At 43.6% G+C, this 23,208-nt stretch overlaps 1 protein-coding gene across 1 annotated transcript in view; it reads left to right on the top strand.

The window, feature by feature from the left end:
* GCC2 (GRIP and coiled-coil domain containing 2) overlaps positions 1–23,208 on the top strand; it is a 413,631-nt gene that overhangs the window by 33,315 nt on the left and 357,108 nt on the right. The window contains exons 2-3 of the mRNA XM_078658140.1: positions 6,654–6,710; positions 14,063–14,147. Coding sequence (XP_078514266.1) covers positions 6,654–6,710; positions 14,063–14,147 — 142 coding nt within the window. The remainder of the gene's footprint in view (positions 1–6,653; positions 6,711–14,062; positions 14,148–23,208) is intronic.

Genomic DNA, 23,208 nt, shown 5'->3' with positions numbered 1-23,208 from the left:
GCATGCACCACCACCACCGCATCCACCACCACCGCATCCACCACCACCACCACATCCACCACCACCACCGCATCCACCACCACCACCGCATCCACCACCACCACCGCATCCACCACCACCACCGCATCCACCACCACCACCGCATCCACCACCACCACATCCACCACCACCCCCACATCCACCACCTCATCCACCACCGCATCCACCACCACATCCACCACATCCACCACCACTTTCACCACATCCACCACCACCACCACATCCACCACCACCACCACCACATCCACCCCCACATCCACCACCATCACCACCACATCCACCATCACCACCACCACATCCACCACCACATCCACCACCACCATATCCCCTAGATCCACCACCACCACATCTATGTGTGTGTGTGTGTGTAGGTGCAAATGCAATGTTCTTGAATTTTCGTCACAATAAAATACACTGAACATAATCTTCACAAAAGTTATTTACAAACGTTTAAGCTATTGCCATTATAAATTACAATACATTTTATTTCAGTATTTATTATTTACAAAAATTAAAAGCCATTGTTATTTGTAATATCAATACATCTAAGTCACGTAAATACAACACACATTGCATTACAAATGATATAGGTGTCACATTTGCGAAAGTTAAAATTATTGACATTGTAACTGACAAAGCTATTAATTTTGCTATTTTCAAAACCAACGCCACTCAACCACGCAACGCCACTCAACCACGCAACGCCACTCAACCACGCAACGCCACTCACCCACGCAACGCCACTCACCCACGCATCGCCACTCACCCACGCAACGCCACTCATCCACGCAACGCCACTCATCCACGCAACGCCACTCATCCACGCAATGCCACTCATCCACGCAACGCCACTCATCCACGCAACGCCACTCATCCACGCAACGCCACTCATCCACGCAACGCCACTCATCCACGCAACGCCACTCATCCACGCAACGCCACTCATCCACGCAACGCCACTCATCCACGCAACGCCACTCATCCACGCAACGCCACTCATCCACGCAACGCCACTCATCCACGCGCAAAACGAAAAATGTAAAACTCTTCTATTGCGAGACCTATTGCATTTTCAATGCTTGTTAGTAATTAAGTAGAGTCTTCTATTTTTGTTTGTTTGAGCATGTATTTTTGCCAGAAAAAAATGTGACTTATTAGGCCACTAAATGTAGTTTTGTGGTAAGTTGTAGATGACCTCTTTAGCTGTCTAGCAGAGCTCATATAACAAAGATGAAACAACACATCGAGAGGGGAAATGGGTCAACCTCCTTAAGTTTTGGAAGTGTAATTCGCATTTTGGATCAGCCGATAGAACAGCGATTCAGTGTTTTGAGATCCAGACATCATGACTATTGACGTTTTGCCTCTTTTCTTGTCTAAGTCTACATAGAAGTAGAAAGGGGCGAGCACTGAGAGAGAATTTGATGTAAGCAAGGGTACACAATAGGAACAGTGAAGAGGTGTTCAAAGCTCATTGCCTATTGAAGTGTTTACATTTGGCAGCCATCTTACAAAGAACGACCTCCTCACCTGCCAACTAAGAACAACTTAACCGAGTGATAAATAAAAACCTACTTGAAGTCCTATCTAGTTAACTAGATATGTTCACTTGTATGTTTTCCAGGTCTTATTTTACAGTGTTTCTATTGTGTGGAAAACCTTTTAATCAAAAATACAAAAAGCGTATTTTCTTGAAAGATAGCACCTGGCACATATAACAGTGAACGACCGGGGAAATTGGACAGTTCTACTCAGACTTTTTATCACTGACAGCAAATCTATGCCATTGAGGGACTATTTATTGAGAAGTTGTGAAACAAAACTTGTCTAGGACAATGGTGGAAGTGGGTAAGACCTAGCTAAAAATGACCAAGCTGTCTGATGTGGAGTGTGGGCGTCTCATTGAAACCACAATGTGGGTTTAGGAACTTTAGAATGGTACAGAAAGTAAGGAGTTTAATATCCCCATCAGACCTGGAGGAACCAATAAATATTCATGAACCCGTTAACTTTTTCTGTGGGATCTGTGGCAGCAGCTGCTGTTATTGTCCTTTGCTCCAATCTTTAACGTAAACAGAAGACCTTCAGTGCAAAGGAAAATAACTGCAAATGCTGCAGCGCCACCAGCACGTTTGTGTCAAACTGTTGCCTTTAGGGAGGATTGGGATTGAAAACTAACACCCTACTGTTCATGGGCACCCTACTCCACATGCAAGGAAAGTGGTTAATTTTTTTGTCACTTGGAACATGGTTATGGGTAGGTGTCAAAGTGAAAGGGCATTTCAGGAGGCAGCCACACCTTTGCCTGCCGCTTATCAAGATAAGGAAGACGTCACAGGTTAACCAAAATAGATGGCCTTTGATATAGCATACAGAACACATTTTTTATTGCAACTCCAAAATTGGTGTTACACAGGAGTGCGAAAGTTTGACTGAAAATCTAATAGGAATCTAACGCATCCCTTCCCTGTTACATGGTGATTTTAGCAGCAGGTACACAACTCATTGGCTTATTTTACTCGGATTGGAATTTATAACTTGCGTAAGGATCTATGCAGCACATATTTAACCCAATGAGAATCATACGAGGATATAGGGCCATATGTATCAAAAAAGAGTTTTACGATTCTCAAATTGCGATTCTTAGCGAATCGCAAAATGCAATGTAGGTAGGATTTGCAAAAAATTTTGCGAATCCTACATATTCCTTATTTGCGAGTCGCAAATTGAGATTCGCAAATAAGGAATACCTTCCCATTCATTCCTATGGGATTACCAATTAGAGAATCGCAAATTGAGAATGCAATTTTAAGGTTGCAAGGGTGCCAAAAGGACACCCTGTTGCACCCCTGAAATATGCATGTGTGCAGATTTTGCGCACATACATGCCCTAAGTGCATGTATGTGCAACATATGGCACTTTAAAAAAAAATCTGAAAAGTGCTTTTTTTAAAGAAAATCGCAAATTACTACGAACTTGATGTTGGTGGTAATTTGCAATTCCTTAAGGCAAATAGAAAATTTCTGGTGCTTCCAGAATTGCATTTCAGGAATCGCAATTTGCAATTACTTAATTGCATTCACAAAATAGAGAATCGTAAATTTTGCAACTCTCTATTTTGCGATGGCCTTTTGGGATGCTACATCCCAAAAGGCTTTTTCCCATTCGTAAACGGGCAGATTCTGAGAATCTGCCCATTTGCAAATGGGTAAAAAGCTTGATACATATGGCTCATAGACCTGTAATCTGCAAGTCAAATGCAGTGTTCTGCAGCAGGGACTTTTACCCACTAAGTTATTTTATGTTGATTCACACACATTGCGTACAGATCTCTGCAGTAAGTGCATTAACCACTTGAGCTCCCTTACCTTTTTGTACCCTGACCCTTTTCTGAAAACACATTGCTCTCCGCAGCAGGGACTTTTACCCACTAAGTTATTTTATGTTGATTCACACACATTGCGTACAGATCTCTGCAGTAAGTGCATTAACCACTTGAGCTCCCTTACCTTCTTGTACCCTGACCCTTTCTGAAAACACATTGCTCTCCGCACCAAATGCCTTAACTAAATAATCTTTATCCCAGTATCGTCCGTTAGTGACTAACAGATTGACCCAGAATAGCAGTTTAGTTACATAAATATAGGCTGCATCACAAAACATTTTCAGTTTGCAGTTTCTGGTTGTATATATTGGAGTATTTGGAGCAAATGTGCTCTGACACCAAAGCATGAAAGTGTTTGAGATAGTGACACTATGGGACCAGCATGTTTAGGCGGATGGACTACAGTCTGGGTGGTGCAAGAACACAACACAGCAGCAGAATAGCATAACTGAACAACACAGGAATATAACACAATGACACAACTACAGAATTGGAACATAGCACATTGGTAAGGCAACACCCCCCAAAAAACTTAAAAACATCAACAAGACATTGCAGCAGCACAACAAAAGCATATAACACAATTCAACACAGTGAATCAACCCCCCCCAGCACAACCTGCCAACACATCTACAGTGCAAACTAACACCAGTAACACAGCAACCCATTGCAAGAAAAAACACATCACAACATAAAACTGCACACAAACCCCTACTCCATGGCTGCCTAAAGATACCAAGATCATCGTCGCATCTGACTGGTTCTGCTATCTAGGCCTCTATATAACCCCATGCCCGGTTCGGTTTTATGATTCCCATCTTCGAGCCCCACTGGCCAGGCTTCGGAACGACGTCTCGCATTGGCGGTTGCTACCCTTCACGTTGCTTGGCAGAGGGGCGCTGTATTTGATTCTGGCCCTTCCCCGATTCCTCTGTGTTACAAAACCTCCCCCACAGGGTACCGGATGCCTGTTTTGCAAGTATGGAGAGCGAGGTCCGGACTCTTTTGTGGGATGGGAAGAGCCCAGGCATAGCCATACACAAACTGAATAGGGGGTGGTACAGTGGCGGCATCGCGCTCCCTAACCTGAAGCAGTACTACTGGGCTGCCCAACTAGCTGTGGTCAATCAGTGGGTCTTCGCCCCGCAGTCCAAGCCGGCCTTCCACACAGACCGATGACTAATGGCAAGGGGAGGCTATCAGCGGGCCTTGTACTCTAACCCAGGCCGGCAGCACCTCACTGGTCCCACAGCTCAAGCGGTGACACTTTGGCACCACGCAAAGGCAAAACTAGGGTGGTGCAAGAAACTCACATTAGTCACCCTCCTGTGAGAAGCTGAACAATTGGGTAGGTTGGGCAGGTGCCCCGGCTTTGATAAGTGGGACCTTATTGGTATTTCCTCGGTGGGGGACCTTCGGAAACGCAAGGATATGGTTCCTTTCACTGCTCTCCAAAAGGAGTACCAGCTGGCGGAATCGGAAACGGTGTGCTACCTTCAAATTCAGCACGCGCTTACCTCCACCATCGGTGGCGATGGGGCATTGCCCGAGGCCTCCGCGCTGGAGGATTGCCTCCTCACTGACCCGCTGCCCCATAAAACGGTCTCCCTTACCTATCACAAATTGATGAATAAGCCCGACACTTTGGTGCGCCTCTGGCAACTTTGGGAGACTGACTTAGGGTATCTCGACAATGACAACTGGCAGGTGGCCCTCATCCCCTAGGGAAGTTGCAATCTCAATGCACCTGTGTCTTGTACAACTCAAAACCCTACACAGAATATACCTATCAGCGCGTACACTGGTCAAGATGCGAAGGCGCCCGGACCCAGGGTGCCTCAGGGGCTGCGGTGGTGAAGGTACCTTCTTTCATAAAATCTGTAAATGTCCGCATCTCAAGCCATACTGGGCCAAAATTGTCGATTACTTGGAGCGAGTGAGCGGGAAGAAGATTGGCTGCTCTGCTCGTCTTTGTTTATCAAATGTGTGGGAGGCCACAGACTTAACTCAAACGGAGTGCACATGGGCTTCCTTGGGGTTCGCTCTCGCCAAAAGGAACACCACTCAGGAGTGGGGGGTGGTGAATATCCCCAAGTTTCCGAAATGGGCCAGAGACTTCGACAGTGCAACGATTGCCGAAAAAGACGTTTTCCTACGAAAAGGTTGCCCTGGTAAATGGGATAGTAAATGGGCGAAATGGAATGTGTCGCGGGGGCCTTTGTGTCGCCTTCAATTGAACTGCAGAACCATGCCCTTCATGTTGACCAGCTCACTGTTTAAGGGGTTTTGTTGCCAACATTAGATGTATGCATTGGCCTGCGAGCCTGTATTGTCTTCTCTCACTATTGTGCTTCTCTGTGTCTCGCCATGGTACCATTGGTTTTGTTCAATAAAAAGAGAATTACAAATAAAAAACTGCACATAAACACAGTAACGGCATTCAACACAGCAAGATGCCCCTATAATGACCGCATGCCAATACGATAACAAAAACGCAAGATACAACGCAACAGCACAAAAGTAATGTTTTTTTGTGTTTGTGTTTCATTTTATTTGTTTTTGTCGTTGTATTGTATGGTGAAAATCTGGCCATTTACTAACCATTAATGAGCAATGGTGCAAACGCAGCCAGGCGGCCGAGCCTTCCAAGTGATTGTGCAAATCTATACATTCATTCCAGATTAATGAGTGTGTAAATCTGAACTTGGACTAAGGATTACTGATTGGTGGGTCAAATCCGAACAGGCATAATGGTGGTAATTCTTGTTACCTTGTGGGCTTCTTTGGCTCAATGGTGTCCACCCTTGGTGCAATGTTTGCACTGGCATTATCATGGTATTTGTTTATTGTAGACCTTCTTAGCATGTTTAGCTTTTTTATAATGCTTCTACTGGCAATATTGCTGCCTTGGCATTTTTAGAACATAGCAACACTGTTGCGTGAGGCCCGTTCCATTGGCTTTACCTGTCAGCGTTGATCCATCCATGCACTCGCCCACCCGTCGTTCATCAACCATGCATTCTCTGAAATAACCATTTTCAGACACTCGCCCATTCATCCTGCCCTTGACATATTTTCATATTCACACAATCACACACTCAAACTCGCCAATCAGTAAAGAAGCAATGTCACTTAAAAAATAGCTAGAACTATTGGCTTTGCCAGTGCTTGTGATTGAACTTATGAATCGTAGTATGACTTGTACCTTTTTTTTTTTTTTTACTGCAGGATGCTGGTCAGGAAGGCGTTGCTTCCCCGGCCACACCAGGAACGGGGAAGTCAAAGGTAAAGTAAATCAAATATACTTTGTTTGCTTATGTTTCAAAGGTCATGGTTGTTTTATTGGGAAAGGCCCAGTTTGTCTGACATAACTTTTAAGATGTCCAGATGTTCTACTTTTGGAAGAAAAGTAAAGGTTTTGCTTGAGCTGAAATAGACACAGTTGATAAGAAAAGCGAGGACTTCAGTTTAACTTTAGGTCCCAGGTTATGACGCTCTCCAGAGACAAGAGTATTTTTCCTAATTTTAGAATATGTACACGTTCTAATGAATAATTTGCCTTGTAATGTAACCTACTAAACTTTATAAAAAGGAAGTTTATTGGTACAACCCTTGCAGATATGTTTCCACTCTAAATGCGTAAGGAAGGTTTTGTTTCATGCAGAACAACGAATATCATTGTTTTGTGATTCTCACACAGAAATCCCAGAACGCCAACCCGAGTAATGTTTCCTTGTATGCCCTAATTCTGCTACACCAGAGTAAGAACACGAGTTCAAAGGGGCTGTGGTCTGAACAGGCACCCGTGTAATAATAATTTGCGCTTATTGCTTAATTATTGCAAAATTACTAGTTATAAACATAGATTATGACTTAACTAAAATTGTATATCTTACCTCTTAATTAATGAACAAGCTGAGATTAATATAATAGACTATAAGGGGCCTTAAACAATCCAAAGAAAATACGACTAGTTATAGCTACTTGACAGTGTGATAGCGTTCCTTCAGGAAACCGACATAAAACCCTCTTATTCGCACAAGAGTAGGGCAATCAACGGTACAGTAACTATTGAAGAGTGGCTCTCCTCATTTGGTAGACTGTACCGTTTAACCACTTTAATGTGGTGGATGCAAAATTCATGTTGGCCTCATAACCTCTGTAGTGCGGTGGACGTGAAAACTTTGTCCATTATACTGAACAGAAACTCCTTCTGGTGCTGGCACTGGAAGGTTTTTAATTTTAACCCCTTGCATGCGGCCGCGATTCTGCGCCTGTGCGGCAAAATCGCAAGTGGGCGGGTTCACACGAGCACCGCGGTGCATGACGGACGGGGGCCATCATCAGCATGCAAGGGGTTAAAAGTTGTTGAGGTGTGATCAGAAGCTTCCTCCGCATCCAGAGGTTATATATTTTTTCAAATCGGGGCAGCACAATGACATACCACTGATTGAAAGCTAAACCAATTGGTGCCAACTGGACTCACTTTGATTAGTGCTTGGGGGCCATATTTTAGCCCCCGAGCACTGATCCAAGGAGGAGAAGTACTGCTAGAAAGGGACATTTTCGTTTTGTTTATATTTTTGTCCTGATTCACCTTGGGCTCCCAATTAACCCCCCTATATTCCGCATCACAGGTGATGGAGAGAGGGAAGAGGGGAGAACCAGGGAGGCATTTATACTCTTTCGGGTTGTCCTTGTTCAAGAGCCGTGTTTTTTAAACCGAGATAAACAGCAGTAGGTGTAATCATTTGCTTTGCTACCATATTAGCTGCTATTCCAGCCCAACCACTCCATCAGTGGGAGCCGAAGCGTTTTCCTCTTAGAGACCCCCTTCCCACGACATCTAATTTGGATATATAGGATAGCGCATTTAGCCAATCTATACAGAGGGGAGGCTGGTCAGCTACCCACTTTCTTCATTTTTCCCTTCGAGCCAGAAGCAGCATAGAGAAAAATAGCTTGTTCTTTTGGCGCTCAGACTCGCCAACCCCCTTGCAGCTCCAAAAATAATTAGCATATGGCTTACCTTAATATTTATCACCAAAATATTTGTGACTGTCTAACCCACTTCTTCCCAAAGTTACGGATTTGCAGTACAGTCCATAAATATATGTCGCCTTCTCCAGCCCACACTTTGCGCACTTCCCCCCTTTCCCCATCTTCAAAATCCTGTATGAGGTCCAATAGGCGCTGTGGAAGGAAAATTGACGATTCCTTCTTAAAGAGGCAGGTTTACCAGTGCTGTATAATATGTGCATTGATACTTGCCATAGATCTTCTAGCTATGCCCTTGGCAAACATCCTCCCCAGGGCTCCTCTGACAAGCTAAAGACACCATTCTCAGTCTCCAGCATCTCCCAGTACGAAACGAACACCTCATTCTTCCCTGGCTTTTTTTCGGCAGATGTTCTTCCGAATAGTTTATGGATCCCATTTCACAATCCATGTTCTGAGTCCAACATTTTAGCTGGAGGTATTTGAACCTGGAGAGACTTCCGTCCTTAGCCGCATAAAGCTCATTCCATGGGAGCAGCTTACCATCATGTGAAAGTTGACCCTCGTTTGTATACCTGCTACCTTAATTGGTAGTGGTAGTTAATCTTTTCGAAACTGTCGGGTTGCCTGGGAAGTCCCAGATAGGAGTACGGTTACTGTAGTATTCCAGTTTCATGGCTTTTCTGATACGGGACCAGATCTTGGACATTGCTTGTAACTCTTTTAATCTCACTTTTTTAAAATACTCCATGTCTCTGAATTTAAGCAGAAAATGGGCATTAGCCCCTGTAACTTCTTTTAACATGGCTTTATATAGGAACCCAATCTCAGAGCAGTCTGGAATATGGAAAAACATCCTGGCATTCTTTGTCTGGAAAGCCCCAGCATAATACTGCATGAAGGCAGACAAAGGCCCCCCTTGTCCCTCCTTCTGTGTAGATTTGTCCATGATATCCTCGCCCTTTTATATGCCCAATTGAAGGAATCTAATAGCGGGTTGTATCCTCTCCAGCCATTCTTTCTTAAAGTACAAGAGGATTGTGTTAAATATTTACATTTTGGGAGAATAACCATTCTCACTTAATTTGTCAATTTCAATGGAAGGGGAGCACAACTCTTCATCAGCCTGTTTGTTTCAGCCAAGGCTTTCACAAGGTTGACTTCAGGAATCCCTATCTTCCATGATCTTAAGCCCTCAGTATTTCACATCATTCTTAATTAGTAGATTATGCCTCCCCTGCTTCCACACCATGGTCTCTGTTTTTTCTGCATTGACTGGATATCTTGAGATCTCACCAAATTTTAATGTCAACTGAATTATAGCTGGAAAAGCAGTCGATAGAAGTATATACCGTAAGATCATCCTCCAATAGGGATACTTTTTCTCCTACCCGTTACAAGAGAAGGAACTAATGAAGGTCTCACGCCTAAGCCTATATGCTAAAGGCTCGATATAGAAATTAAATAGTAGGGGGGGATAGCTGGTACCTTTGCCTTGTGCCTCTAGTTATTTTAAGGCTGAAGTTAAGCTTACGTTCATTACAATTCTTGCTAAGGGGTCTTGATAGATCAGTCATATGGCTCTACAAAAAGTTTTGCCCTGATTATGCTGTTTAAAAATGGTAGCCAGGTATGTCCAATGTACTCTGTTGAAAGCTTTTGTTGTGTCTAGGGTTAAAACTGCTAGAGAGATATTAAAGGTGCTTGCCAAATCAATTGTGCCAATAAGACTGTACCTTCCTCTTACAAACCCGTTCTGATCACTATGCAGCAATCCACCAACTACACAGCTCAACCGATTTGCCAGAACTTTTGCAAATATTTCATATTCACTGTTGAGGAATGATATGGGTTTGTAGGATTCACAGCATGCAGGGTTATTTTATAGCCTTCTATCAAGACTGTGGCATCTGTGAGCCTTCCTCGAACATCTCCCCAAATAGTCGTCATAAATGTCTGGATGGAATCGCCAAGAGCCTTATACAGTTCTGCTGGCAGACTGTCAGGGGCTGCAGCTTTACCCCCTTTGCTTGAGGTAATTGCCCCCTTAACCTCTAACTGGGTGATAAAACTATTCAGAGCAGACTGATCACTTAATGCTAGAATAGGTAGGCCCTCCACGCCTATCCATTGGTTGACCACCTCCTCTGTTATCTCCAAGTCCTCCGCGTACAATTTTTCAAAAAACATGGAGAGCTCTTTCTGTATTTAAGCTGCTCGTCAATTTTTTGCCAGTCGGAGCACAATTTATTTGCTGAATGACAATCCTTGCTTGATCAGCTTTGATAATCCATGTGAGTGACTTCCCCACATTCTCTTCATACTTATAGTCCACTAGCTTCCCTGCTTTCTTCCCATCTCTTCTTTATTCTGGCCTCCAACAGAACAGCCAAATGTGCCCTCAACAATTGAAGTCTATTCTCTAGGGGTAAAGCCTCCTCAGTATTCAGTTTTGAAACAAACCAATAGCCCCTCCAGTTTTATCATTTCCGTCTCCAGGGTTCCAACCTCATCTCTATACTTCTTATTCATGAAACTTGGTAAGCTGGTTATTTTCCCTCTTAAGAAAGCCTTAAGTGAGTCCCATACCACAGTTGAAGGATCCGTACTGATATTGATTCAATTTAAGCGTTATTTCGACAGAAATTTGATAAAAGCTACAAATAAAAATACATTGCTATTGTTTAAAAAAGAGAATACAGATATACAGCGTATTTGGTTAACATGGATATTACTACAGCCAAGTAATCAATTGAGCGCTTTATACTATAACGCATATATTGTGTTAAAATGAATAAAAAAGTAAAAAAAGGAACGGAGTAGCAATGATAAGCATATACAATAATAACCAGTATAAAAACAGTCAGTGCTTCACCTTTGTAAATAAGCGTTGATACAATACCAAGAAGGCATTACATTTGCCTAAACATGACAGCGGGGATTTAAAGAATAAAGTACTTGTGCATGGTAGTTCTAGCAGCAATAATGTTGTTGCCTTAAAATCCACGCTGACCTTTATACATTAAAAACTATGTCTACTGGATGGCTCCACAGATTATGGTCAGTCCTGGGTATGGAGAAACTCTCCTTGACAATGGCCGGGAGGGGGTCTGAATTTCCAGAACTGTGGCGCCCCTTTCGCACACGATTAACAACTGGATTTCGGGAACTGACGTGTCCTAGATATCTACGTCTTCTCCGTCTACCTGACACACCTATTCCGGATATCATGCCCCATAAGTCCCGTCCAGCGAAACACTGAGGACGCTACCTTTCCCCTTTTTCTATGTTCTTTTCCCCCCTTTTCTTTCTTCCTTCTTTTGGGTGATGGTGGACGAGCGGGAGGGGGGGAGGTGGGTGGGGGAGGGTGTTTCCTGGATGAATTGGTTCTTGCCTGTCCTTTGTTTGAAGGCCGCTCCTTGCTGTATGCCTTTGGTAATACTTCTCACAGCGCCCGGCTGGGCTTGTACGCACTGTTATGGAGCAGGACGCCTACGTTTTCTCTTGTGTGTTATAAAACTAATAAAGAGATTTAAACCATAAAAACTATGTTCTATCTTGAAAGGGCTTTCCACCTTGATATTGATCTTGAGGAATTCCTCAGTCTCCGAGCAGAGACTGCTGACCGCATCTCGATCCAGCAATATAGTGCGGTTTAGGGTCCATCTCTGTAACTCAGTCTTAAAATGGGCTTACATTTTAGTACTATAGCTGCGTGATCGGAGTGATATAATATGCTGAATTTCCTCTTTTAGGACCTGATCTACTAAAATGTAGTTTATCCTAGACAAGTGACCATATTTTTTTATTATAAAAGGAGTAACCCTGCGTTAAGCCTGCTCTTTCTCGCCATAAATTGTACAATGCTAATTTTCCCATCATATTTTATGAATAAGCCTGTGTTTTAGGTGAGCTTACTGACCTACTTTTAGCTGATCTATTCAATGTATTGTCTTAAAAGCACATTAAAGTCTCCAGCCATTATAATTTGATAGATGAAGTCTGAAAGATGACATTAAGCCTGTCATCTTGACAGGCTTAATGTCATCAAAATTCGGGCCATAATATCCTGCAGGTGTGAAGTTCCTATCATAAAATTGGAGCTTGTTGATAATCCACCTTCCTGATTTATTCAAATACTTTCATAGAGTTTACTGCAACCTGACAAGGCTTGGCATATGGGTAGGGTTCACAACCCAAACTGCTTGTGTTGGTAAAACACTCCAGTACATTTCACCATACTATATGAGGAAATGTCCAGAAATTGCCCAGTACTGGACGTGATTACATCAAAAACTGGAGACCGTATTGGGCCTACCTATTGCGTTAGATACCAGAATTGTGATTCTTGAGATTATTGAGGGGTGGAAAGGATCCCGTAGCAACAAAATCCTAATACTGTTGGGCTTTTCAGCAGCCAGAAGTGAGATTTGCGTGTCACTGCAGAACTCAGGTGACCCCCATACTGGGGGAATGGTAGTAGGGTATGCGCTCCTGATCTAAATCGAAAGAAACTGTATTCAAAATGGGAGGCTGCATAAGAACATATAAGATGATTTTGGGGCCCTTGTGGGAACATTTAAGACCATTTAGCCTGCAGTATGATGGGGGGAACCCAATTTATGAAATGTCTTGAAAATCTTGTCTTTGTATGTAATATGAAATGAATGACTCTATAACTGACAATGCTACATGACAAGTGTTTGTTGTGTAATATTTTAATTTTAAAACCAAGCTGCCATGGCAAAGGATTGCAACTGAGCAAACGTCAGGATATCCAGGATCCACCATAGGCATAGTTACTCTAATGGTGAGGAAGTGAATACGTTTGTTAAAGAACTTCTCTTCAGTCCTCAACATCATCCCAAACGACTTGCCTTACAAGCTGGTGCTTAACCAAACATTTTTTATTAAATACCTATTTGGACCTGCAAATATATGTATGATAAAGGGAATGTGCAATTCTAAAGAAAAATAATTATAAAACGTACAATTGTGATGCAAATATTCCATATTGTGACATGAAAACCACAACATTACATTTGTAATGCCTAATTACTGCAGTAGATGACATAAAGACGTAAATAGCAATAGCAACAGCAGAACCAATAATACAGGTGGGAAAAGCAAGAAAAGAATGTACATTGAAAACTAAAAGCAATAGTAAAAACTGGAAGTGGGTACAGGGCTGTATGAAGGGTTGTGCAGCCCCCAACATTTCCTTTCCTACTCAGCCATACCGCTGCATCTGCTAACCTCCAAGTAAGACAAACTGACAGAAGGAAATGCAGATGGAGGTGTCAGGGCGACCTCAACAAAAAAAAATGTGGGTTTCATTCTGAGCAAAGTAATCAAATTTCAGTTTAATATTTTTTGACTGAAATTAAAGTCTAGAAATATAAACTTGTGATCTGTTCATTATACAGGTAAGTAATATCTGTAAAGTTAAACCATTAATTGGATATTACAGCTTCTGGCAAGTAAACCGTAATGTTTCATGTACATCTTTTCTTATAGTTTACCATTTAATGAGGATCTAGCAGTAGATGGAACACTTGTTATGCACAAATGTTCCGCAACTTTGTGGTTGGATACGCCATGAAGAATAAAGTTTGAGACTACATTTCCTTGTTTTATAGCTGGATACTCTTCCTAAGGAAGATCTAATCAAATTTGCTAAGAAACAGGTGATTATCCTACAGAAAGTGAAGTCCAGATGTACAGGTAATGTATGATTTCATTGTCTCTTTGTGGTTTGTTGCATAATTTCTTTTACATTTAATTGATTAAAATCAAAAGATGCCTGTGCCATACCTTTCAGAAGTGTGCTGTATATCTTTTGAAGTCACTTGTTAATTAAGAATGAATATTGCTTTAGTCGTAATTTTTACACTCTGGTCATCTGCAGCATTGCATTTGATTCCCATTCTTGCGAGCCCCATATTCCTAATCAGTCAGAACTCACTTCCTCAACATCATATCCTATGCAGACGGTACACAACTCATCCTCTCGCTCAACGAATGCCCTGCCCCCACCAGAACAAACTTCGGCAATGCCATGATCAGCATCGCCAACTGGATGAGGACCAACTGTCTGAAGCTCAACTCGGACAAGGCCGAAGTGCTGATCTTCAGGAAGAACACCTCCCAGTGGGCCGACAGCTTGTGGCCCTCTGAGCTATTACCCACATCCACAGATCACGCTGCCAACCTCCGTATAGTCCTTGACAGCAAACTCACAATAACGTGCCAAGTCAATGCATTTGCTTCCTCATGTTTCCACATCCACTGCATGCTCTGAAGAATCTTCAAGTGGATCCCCGTCAACCCCAAGAAAACCATCACCCAAGCCCTTGTCACCAGCCGCCTCAGCTATGGAGATGCCCTCTTTGCCGAAATCACCACCCAACTCCTAAAAGACTCCAGACCATTCAAAACACAGTGGCCAGACTCATCCTCTACCTTCCCAAACACACCCGCATCACCCCCTACCTCAGGAACCTCGACTGGTTACCTGTTCAGAAGCTGTGTTAGTTCAAGCTTCTGACTCACGCCTACAGAGCTCTACTTGACCAGGGACCAGCCTACATCAACCACTGCGTGAACTTCCACAAATTTGTCAGACACCTGCGCTCCACCTTCCTGGCCCTGGCTCTACAACCCCCTGCATTCGCCGCAGCCACAGCGGAGGGCCCGCCTTCTCCTACCTCGCCATGTAAGCCTGAAATGACCTGCCCTTCCACCTACGAACATCACCTTCCATAGCAGATTTTAGAAGGGAACTGAAGACCCGGCTTCTCGACTGATACCACTGTCACCTCATTGCCTGGATACCCTCATTTATGAGGAGTAGCGCTTTACAAGACTGATTGATTGATTCTATGGTCAGCTTGTGGATTCTGCCAAGGGTGCAAAATGTGTGTGGATTCAACACGAGAGATGCAATTTAAGTTTCCAGAGATCATTTTGAGCTACCTAAAGGCTTATCATAAATTGTTTTCAAATCGAAATCCTCTTGGCAGGCTGAGCTGTCGGAAATAATTTGTGTGCTATTGCTGAAAATTCACAACAATGTGGCAGCTCTCCATAGGCAAACCAAAGATCCCTCAAACATCTTTGTCTAATCATTTAGATGTGTGGGTAAAGATGTAGAGTTGTTTCCAAGAAGTATTACGTCAAACACTAATGCAGTTAAGGAATAAGGAAGTAAAGAATTATTGCCAAAGGAACGTTTATGAAACTAATTTTTAAAAAAGTGTTTAGCTGCTAACCGCAAACAATTTGTATTAATATGATCAAGAATAAGTGCACAAAATGACCCTAACTCGACCATAGCTAAAACAAGCATCTATTAACATGATCTTCTACGAAACTTAATTTAAGTCTTTGGTGTGGAAGTAGTTAAAATGGTGAAACTACAACAGGATGTTTCAGAAACTCTGGGCATAGAAACATCAGAGTTAAGTGGCATTCCATTGAACAGAGGTGGTGGATTAGGTCCAGTGAACAAAGTTACTTTCAGAAGTTTCTTGAGAAAAATCTTAGCAGGAAAAGGAACCAAGACTTTATCTGATGTCTCCAAGCTGTCCAGTATGCTCCTCAGTCAGTTATATTTAAAAAAGAATAAAAATCTACAAACATCCATCCTGTAGAAATTGCCCCCACCGGCTTTTGCTTGGTTGGTGTACACAATGGGTGACCTCTTGAGTTTGTTTCTATCTTTCTGTGTTGTAGAGAGTTTTTCTCACCAGCAAGTATGATTTTTGGAGGCCTAGGCAGAGCAGGGTTTCATCCTATTGGACTCTCCATTCAGGAAGGTGCAGTGGAGGGGTTAGCAAAAGTTTAAATTGCTCCGGTTGAGGGATGTTCTGTGGCTTCTGTGCCTTTTTGCCCAATTGTTTACCTAATCATTTTAGAAAATGTACCCAGCCCTTTGTTGTAAGTCCAAATTATTTGACTTTTTTTCCAGCAATGCTGGTTATTGCTAAAAAGAGCTGCAGTTTAGATTTTTACAAACAAGCTATAAGTCATTTAAAACTGGGTATACTTCAGGGACTAATATCTGCTCTCCAGCTTTGTAATTACTGTTATGGAGCAGAATACCTGCATAGCCCTTGAAGCTTCAAGAAGTGCTTGCATTCCTTAATTTTTTTTTCTCCAGGCCTACAGCTCTCAAGCCAAGTATTCTTTTAGGCGCTTGGAGCTCACGAAGCAGGCAAGCATAGTAAAGTAACTACAACAGTACCCTGCTTAGGCCATGACTAAGTTAAGCAGTTGAGTGGTCCATCTCAGATTTCATTCAAACGGAACTCTGACACAAGGAACAGGCGTCATCCCCTTTTCTGGTGAAGTGCAGGCCTGCTATCAGGTCAGTGGGTTCCAGCAGTTTTTGTGGAGGGGCGAAACAGGAATGTCACTGGTGCGCATGATTTTTCAGTGATAAGCTTTTCACTATACAAACATGCACTGAATTGTACAGCAAAGTAATTAAGCCAGCATTTCGAGAGATGGCATGAAGCCACTGCAGTCTTATATATATCTATATATATATATATATAATATGTAGGTGAGAGTTCCTAAGTCCCATATGCATCTTAAGAGACCCCAGTCGGTGAGGCAAAGCAGAGGGTGAGTTCCCATTCTGTAGCCAACGGGGCTGGCCTGCTCCAGTGTGGTGCTAGATTCTGCACAAATCATGAGATTGCGTAGATGAACCTATAATAAAATTGATTCCTCTTCCGGACAAAGGTAAGCCTGACCTTTATCAGGCCAAACCTATATACAATCGACGTCAGACTGGTTTCAGCCTCATCTTGCCTCATCTGTGAGGTGCCATGTGTTCTTTGTTTGAGGTAAGACAGGGCAGAGAAGGTGAGCCAAATATTTCTGCTAGGCGGTGAAATGAGATACCTACAAGGTCATGTGGATCCTGACAGCAGATATCCAGTCCCACTGTCCGAGACATGTGGCCATTTTGGTGACATTGAATCAGACCCTGGTGACAAGGTCCACAGCTGAGTGTTCTGCAAATAAGATTCCTTTCTCCCATTCTTGCTTGAACCTGACGGTAGAGCCAACCGTGTTGGACTTGAGCCACTTCAATTAGCACGTCAACTGTTATTTGAGGATGTAAAGATGGTAGCCCCAGAGACATCAGTGACCACTGAGAAGATAGTCAAGGAGAGCCTTGATGGGGCAGAGGTCCTAGGCATCAAGCTTGGGCTTAACTCATCCTGCCTGATAGTTGTGGTGGTATACCGTCCTCCGTAGTCAACCCCGCTGTTTAACGATCTGTTTCATGAAGTAATTAGTGACCTCTGCTCGAGATACCAACAGATTTTTGTACTTGGCGACTTTCATTACCACTGGGATCTGACACCAAGAGATTGCGTGGCCAGTGGGTTTGGAGAGGCTATGACCATGTTGGTGTTGAAACAAATTGTGGAAACCCCAACTCACGAGAAGGGCCACACTTTAGATCTCATTTGGACTACATCTTCAGACATGCTACTAACAGAGTGCAGACCCTGCAGCTGGTCTGATCATTATCAGATCAATTTTGAGATTTTGGAGCGAAGTCGACCAGCTCACCTAACTCCAGTTTGGAGGACTGTACGGAACTGGCGCAAGATAGAGGACGCTGGCTTAAGGGTAGCATTATATGAGATGGTTTACCCAGGGACAGAGTCCAGTGATCCAGACCAGGAGTATGAGAAACGTATTCACTGGCTGAGGGCCATGGACATTGTGGCTCCTGCCTGGAGGGAAAGAACAATGAATAGAACTGAAAGTGCCCATGGTACTCTGAAGAACTGAGAAGGTAAAAACAGGCCCTCCGTCAATGCGAAAGGCACTGGCGGAAACTATACGGTCCAAAAGCCAGAGAGAAATACAAAGCAAAATTAGCCTTGTACAAAGCAATAATTATTTCAACTAAATCCGTGTACTATGAATTGAAGATCAAGGAGGCCACGGACATTCAGAAGGAGACTTTCAATGTACTTAAGGAGCTGAGTCAAAAGAAAGAACAGAGGGCGGTTACCAACCAGGACGACTGTGAGAAAATACAGGATTTCTTTCTAGTCAAGGTTAAAGACATTATTAGGGAAATATATAGCACCCGTATAAGTCCCTGCCCCTTCTCATTGTGCGACCTACCAGATCTTCTGGGCGGCACACTCTTGGTCTTCCCTGCACTTTATTCAAATGATCTAGCCCATCATAATGTCCAAAGTTTAATCTGGGTCACCTGAAGATCCCTGCCATCCGTGTGTGTTTAAAATGGACCTGCCGGTAGTAGGGCCAGAGGTGCTGTCCCTACTAAACTTGTCCTTGGCAACAGGGAAGGTCCCACACAGATTCAAGGAAGCTATGGTGATTCCACGGTTAAAGAAAGCAGTGGCGGACATTATGAATCTAAATAATTTTTGACCTATCGCCAGACTTCCATTCCTGGCCAAAGTACTTGAACAACATGTGCTTAGTCTTCTCGTCCTTTCTGGAAGATCATCAGTTGCTACATGTTCGGCAAGCAGGATTTAGGGCCCACAACAGCACTAAGTTGGTGATGCTCTCAGTGTTGGATAAGCTAAGGCTCACAGCCGATAAGAAAAAAACCTCTGCATTGATCCTATTGGACCTCTCTGCCGCGTTCGACACGGTGAACCAAGCACAGCTGGTGGCCCGTTTTCGACGGTTGGGAGTTACTGGGACAGTCCTCCAATGGATTGTTTCCTTTTTGGAGGATCGGCCCCAAAAAGTTAAACTAGGGTATTGTACATCCAGGCATGGTGCTTTGCCGTGTGGGGCCCCCCTGGGCTCTGCGTTGTCCCCTTTGCTTTTTAATATCTACCTTCAGCCATTGGTAGAAGCACTGGCAACATTGGAATGTCAGGTGTTTAACTATGCCGATGACACTCAGCTAATTGTGTGTATTGACAATTCTACTCAGGCACAGCTTGTACAGAACATCCGTCGGTTCACTATGAGCTGGATGACCTCCAATTCGCTCAAGGTAAACCCAGACAAGACTGAGGTGCTTGCTCTCATCATAGGGGCTAACCCTTGGTCCAGACTCTTCTGGCCACAAGAACTCAGCACCACTCCGACACCGGTGCCTATTGTGAAGAGCTTGGGTATCAGGTTAGATACCAAGTTAACCATGAACAATCAGGTAGCTGCGGTAGTGGGGAGCTGCGTGGGCTTGATGAGGCAATTTTCGGAAACTTGCACCCCTGCTGTCGTTTGCCACTATGCTTACTGTTGTGTCAGCATTAATTCTGTTACGCCTGGACTCTGGCAACGCAGTCTACATGGGGCTCCCCGAGAAACTCCTGGGGAAACTTCAGGTGACTCTAAACGATGCGGCAAGACTGATTTTTAGGTCTCGCCTGGCATTGCAGCGCAAAGCGCTGCCGCTAGCAAGCCTTATTGTCTCTGTGTTGCCTCCCCAAGTGGTACAGACCGGTGCACGAGCAGACACCGGTCTGTGAACGCGCGAGCCGCAGGGAACGCCAACGTGCACGCCAACGTGCACGCCAACGTGCACGCCAACGTGCACGCTAACGTGCACGCTCACGGCGTCACGCTCCTGCCCTCCCGCGTTTCTTCCAAGGCACGCTCCAGGCCGACTTGTTAGAGCGGGTCCAGTGGCAGTAATTGCACGCTCATGGCGTTACGCTCCTGCCCTCCCGCGTCTCTTCCAAGGCGCGCTCCAGGCCGACTTGTTAGAGCGGTTCCAGTGGCAGACCAGAGCAGAGCCCCGTCCCCTGACATCTGAAGGCTGCTACAAAGTGAGATGACTGGCTCTTCATACCGCACGCCACTGCTCTAGCAGAGGTGTATGCGTGGATTGTGGGCTCTGTCCGCATCCCCCACGCACTTGCTTGTCTTGTCCCCTCACCATTCCAGTGTCACCCTTCTGTGGCGGAGCGTTGGGCGCTGTGGCTCGTGACAGGTGTCCCCCTCACGAGTGCAGGGATGGGCTCTGTGCTCCCTCACAGCTTGCATACTTTGCGCCGCCAGCAGACCCTGGAACTTAGTCAAGACTTCCGGCCTGCAGGTTTACACAGCCCACTTTATAAAACATCAGTTGCACTTCGAAACTGTTTTTCGAGCAAATGTAATAGATTAGGTTGTGTTAGAGTCGGCAATTAATGTAAATATTCTGTTAGGGACGGTGTTGCGTTTTAGTAAATCCTCCCCAGGGAAGCACGCTCCTCTCAGACTCACTCTATGTTGCGGTATTACTCCTTGTTCAAATGAGTTTTGATTACGACTAGACATGAATAACCTATCTGCACGTATTGTTTAGTTAGGAAACGACTAACATGGTTTTAAAAAGGTGCCTTTTCTATGAGGAACAGGAGCTTTTCATTGGATAGGTTCATTGTCTCAAGACTGCTTGGCTCTGGCCTGTATTCACTGTGAGTATTCCTTTTAATTTCAACGGTTTATCATCATATATGTTGGCAATCAAGTGCGAAATGGAACCTCCGACTTTACGATATGTAAGATGCCCTATGCTTTTTGACCATTGCGTGGCATTTATTATGGAAATATTTACATCTGCCATAATAAAAAAAAGTACAGTATCCAATTTTGAGACCCTTAAGTAATGACATTTCCTTCTGAAGATTTACTGATTTGTTATATAACTAAATTGCCCATAAACACGAAGGTCCCAAGGCAGAGTCTTGGGAGTGTACTTTACAAACAAGCATTGGTAATTGCTGGGGTTTAAGAATAGCAACCATCATGCATACAATTAATACATATTACAGTTGGCAAAATAATGTACAACCTCCCCCCCCCCTTTATAGGGTCTAACAAGAATCATCGCATTGAAAAGCTTCTATGCCTAGGGTTTGTCAGTGTGTGTTCAACACCAAAATACTTGATACTTGGCTACTATGGTAATCTATGAGATTACATGTAACCTAATACCTGCCTACAGCCTGTAAGCTGGTGTAATGATAATCCACTGTTAGAGGCCTATTTGGTTTAACAAATCCTTTTCACAGTAAATAACCCATGTCTACTGCCTTTTGTCATTACGTTCATCATAAACAGCCAAGACTTACGGCATTTGGCATAAATTTACTGTGCGCACCAATCAGGACTATAGATGATATTATTGGCTTGTCACCATAACCAACTCACGCCTACTCTAGAGAGCGTAAGCTTTTCCACAAGTAAAGCATACAGTCATACAATTACAAATGTATATACAGAGCTTTGGACTATACCATTTCCCCCTGAAAGGCAATATTTCTCTCCATGTGTTCCCATACCTGGCGTGTCACACAGTTTAGTGCTTACTTTCCCTCCATGTTGAAGAACAGTAGATGTTTCAGGACCCAGGTTAATGTGCTGCATAATTAAATACATACAAGGCCCCAAAGGCGAGATCGATTGCATTGCAAATGCTTGTTTAGTTACGGCGAAGAACTTGTGCTACACCCCTGCTACAACAACTACACTGGCTCCCTATTAAGCAGAGGGTCAGGTTTAAGGGCTTGTGTATTGCACACAAATCTTAGTATGAAGCAGCACCTAGCTATATAAAGACCTTTTTAAGCTTTATGCGCCCAGTCGATGTCTCCGTTCATCTGGGAAAAACCTGTTGGCCTGTCCACACTTTAACAGAGCTACGTTCGGGGAGACAAGCTTACGTGGGGAAGCTACGTAACTCCCATTTAGGAGGAAACTTAAGACCATCCTATTCACTGAGGCGTTTGGATAAGCTTACCCCAATTCTGCTCGATCAGCAGGTAGTAGGGTATTTCTGGGTTCATGGTCTTTGTTGTAGCACTTAGAGACCGTTGATGATTTGGCGCTTTACAAATATAAATTAACATAACATATTTTAAATACACTGCCGATCCCAGTACTCCTTCAAAGCATAGCGCAGTGTACTTTACAGAGGATGTGTCTGGGCATATTCCAAGTAGCAGCAATAATAAAATATATGTGTGACATTTGAGAGTGAAGAGACAATGTCTGTGACAGGTAGTGGCCTTTTATCAATGAGGGTCAATACTAGTTCCTTCCAAGCTGATCAGAAGACCGTTTTCTAATCCGGTATTGGCACTAGCAACCCACAGAGGTGGCTTTTTGCACCAAGAGGATCCTCACACCGAAGTCTTAAACTGCAGGGACAATTAAATAAGACTGAAAGCTTGAAGCAGAGTTGTACAGGAAGAGGGTCTTTTAAGATGGCAGATCGCAGTATTTTTAGTTACATGGGCGGGGAATCACGGCAAAGCCTACCACATGATTCAGCTTTTCGCTCTGACTCAGTAAATGTCCTTCAAATAGATGATCACTGTGTAGTATGGTGATTTTCTGGCTGCCCTAGATGGGCTAGGCTTCATTGCCCATTTCCTCACCTGCCAACATTAAGCCATGCAAGTCATCAGCCTGAATCGGTTGGTTTAGAATTGGACCTCTATATTTAAAGGCCCCCACTGCCATCAAGTCAACTGAACCCATTGACTTGTGGAAACGATTGCAAACTCTTTTTGTACGCTGCTAATGTCATTGACGCAGATTAGAGGTTCCCACACATGAAGGATCTGGTGTCATCACCAAATCGAAAAATATGTGGAAATATGAGGATATCCCCTGTGGGAGCCCAAACCCCAATAATTCACTGAACACCATTTTTTTGCGTTGAATTACCACCCTTCACAACATTAAACCTAATAATTTAGCAGAGTAAAGTCAACTGAAAGCACTCAGTAATTTAGTTCTAGATCAAATAAAAATGTTAGTTTTAATACAA

The sequence above is a fragment of the Lissotriton helveticus genome, chromosome 8 (genome assembly GCF_964261635.1).
Source record: "Lissotriton helveticus chromosome 8, aLisHel1.1, whole genome shotgun sequence".
Taxonomy (NCBI): Eukaryota; Metazoa; Chordata; class Amphibia; order Caudata; family Salamandridae; genus Lissotriton; species Lissotriton helveticus.
Note: the sequence above shows the minus strand (reverse complement) of the source record. Positions and strands in the feature narration are given on the sequence as shown.